This window comes from Hylobates moloch, unplaced genomic scaffold (genome assembly GCF_009828535.3).
Source record: "Hylobates moloch isolate HMO894 unplaced genomic scaffold, HMol_V3 SCAFFOLD_13, whole genome shotgun sequence".
NCBI classification, from domain to species: Eukaryota; Metazoa; Chordata; class Mammalia; order Primates; family Hylobatidae; genus Hylobates; species Hylobates moloch.
The window spans coordinates 38,613,390-38,615,207 of NW_026652288.1; the positions used below are offsets into that span (position 1 = coordinate 38,613,390).

At 53.0% G+C, this 1,818-nt stretch overlaps 1 protein-coding gene across 1 annotated transcript in view; it reads right to left on the reverse strand.

Annotated features, from left to right (window-relative positions):
- RYR1 (ryanodine receptor 1) overlaps positions 1-1,818 on the reverse strand; it is a 159,845-nt gene that overhangs the window by 74,343 nt on the left and 83,684 nt on the right. Inside the window, exon 68 of the mRNA XM_058426182.1 lies at positions 1,299-1,539. Within this exon, the coding sequence (XP_058282165.1) occupies positions 1,299-1,539 (241 nt within the window). The remainder of the gene's footprint in view (positions 1-1,298; positions 1,540-1,818) is intronic.

Genomic DNA, 1,818 nt, shown 5'->3' on the forward strand with positions numbered 1-1,818 from the left:
ACAGCAGAGAATGTCACACGACCACCAAGACAAAAGAGGTGAATCTATATGTCTTGTTTTTTTTTTTTTTGAGGTGGAGCCTCGCTCTGTTCCTAGGCTGGAATGCAGTGACACGATCTCAGCTCAGTGCAACCTCCGCCTCCCAGGCTCAGCTAATTCTCCTGCCTCAGCCTCTGGAGTAGCTGGGATTACAAGCCCGCGTCACTACGCCTGGATAATTTTTGTATTCATAATAGAGACAGGGTTTCGCCATGTTGGCCAGGCTGGTCTCAAGCGCCTGACCTCAGGTGATCCGTCAGCCTCGGCCTCCCAAAGTGCTGGGATTACAAGCGTGAGCCACCATACCTGGCCTATATGTCTTTCATGGTGTACTGTTATGTTAAAAAAAAAAAAAAAAAAAGCAGCTAAGTGTGGTGGCTCACTTCTGTAATCCCAACACTTTGGGAGGCTGAGGTGGGAGGATCACTTGACCCCAGGAATTCCAGACCAACCTGGGCAACAATAGTGAGACCTCATAAAAATACAAGAATTAGCAGAGCATGTTGGTGTGAACCTATAATCCCAGCTACTCGGGGGCAGAAGCAGAGGATCGCTTGAGCCCGGGAACCGAGGCTGCAGTAAGCCATGATCATGCCATAGCACTCCAGCCTGACCCTGTCTCAATTAAAAAAAAAAAAAGCAAACTGTTCCTTACAGTATTGTGCATAGTGACAAAGAAATCGACACAGTCTAAATGTCCAGCATTAGGAGAATGATTAAAAAAAAATCACACTGGCCAGGTGCGTTGGCTCACAGCTGTAATCCCAGCACTTTGGGAGGCTGAGGCAGGCAGATCATGAGGTCAAGCGTTCAAGACCAGCCTGGCCAACATGGTGAAAATCTGTCTCTACTAAAAATACAAAACTTAGCCAGGCGTGTTGGCATGCACCTGTAATCCTAGCTGCTGGGGAGGCTGAGGCAGGAGAATCGCTTGAACCTGGGAGGTGGAGGTTGCAGTGAGCCGAGATCACGCCACTGCATTCCAGCCTGGGCAATGAAGGGAGGCTCAGTCTCAAAAAAAACAAAAACAAACAAACAAAAAAAACCCCCAAAAACCAAAAACAAAAAGAAACAAGTGGGCTGCATGTCGTTGGGCCAATGTGCTCAAAGCCAGAAGAAACCAGGAGGAAGAGTCAGAAGGTTGGTGGGGCCAGAGCATTGGAAGAAGTTTCTAGTCAGTCAGGAGGCGGAGATCAGATGGGGCTGGAGGACATGGGAGGTCGGGGCGGATGGCATGGGGACGGCGGGGCGCTGCTGACCTGTTGTTGTCCACGTAGCGGATGAGCAGCGGATATAGAGCGTACAGGTCCCGGCAGAGCACAGAGAACTCGTCCCGCACCAGCAGCTCGCCCTCCTGGGCCTCGGCCTTGGCCTCCAGGCGCAGCTGCTCCTCCTCGGACACCACCTTCCCTGCCCTCTTGCGCAGCCGCCCAATGGTGGGGATGAAGTGGGACTGCAGGAGCTCCGGCCGCGCACGGCTCACGATGGGCTGTGCGAACACTGCAGGGGTGCGGGGGGCTCCGATGCCACCTCCGGCCTCTGACACAGGCCCCAACCTCCGTTCCCAGCCCGACTCCTGAAAGGCACCTCCAACCTAGCAACTGCCATTTGACCCCAGCCTGACCCTAACCTTGGATATAGTCCCTGAACACTGATCCCAGCCATAGCCCCAAACCTGAACCTAAGACCCAGTCCCTATCCTGTGACCCCAGCCTGGCACAAATCCCTGACCTCTGACCCCCAACAACTGAAGCCCCACCTGTTACCTCACTTTTTTTT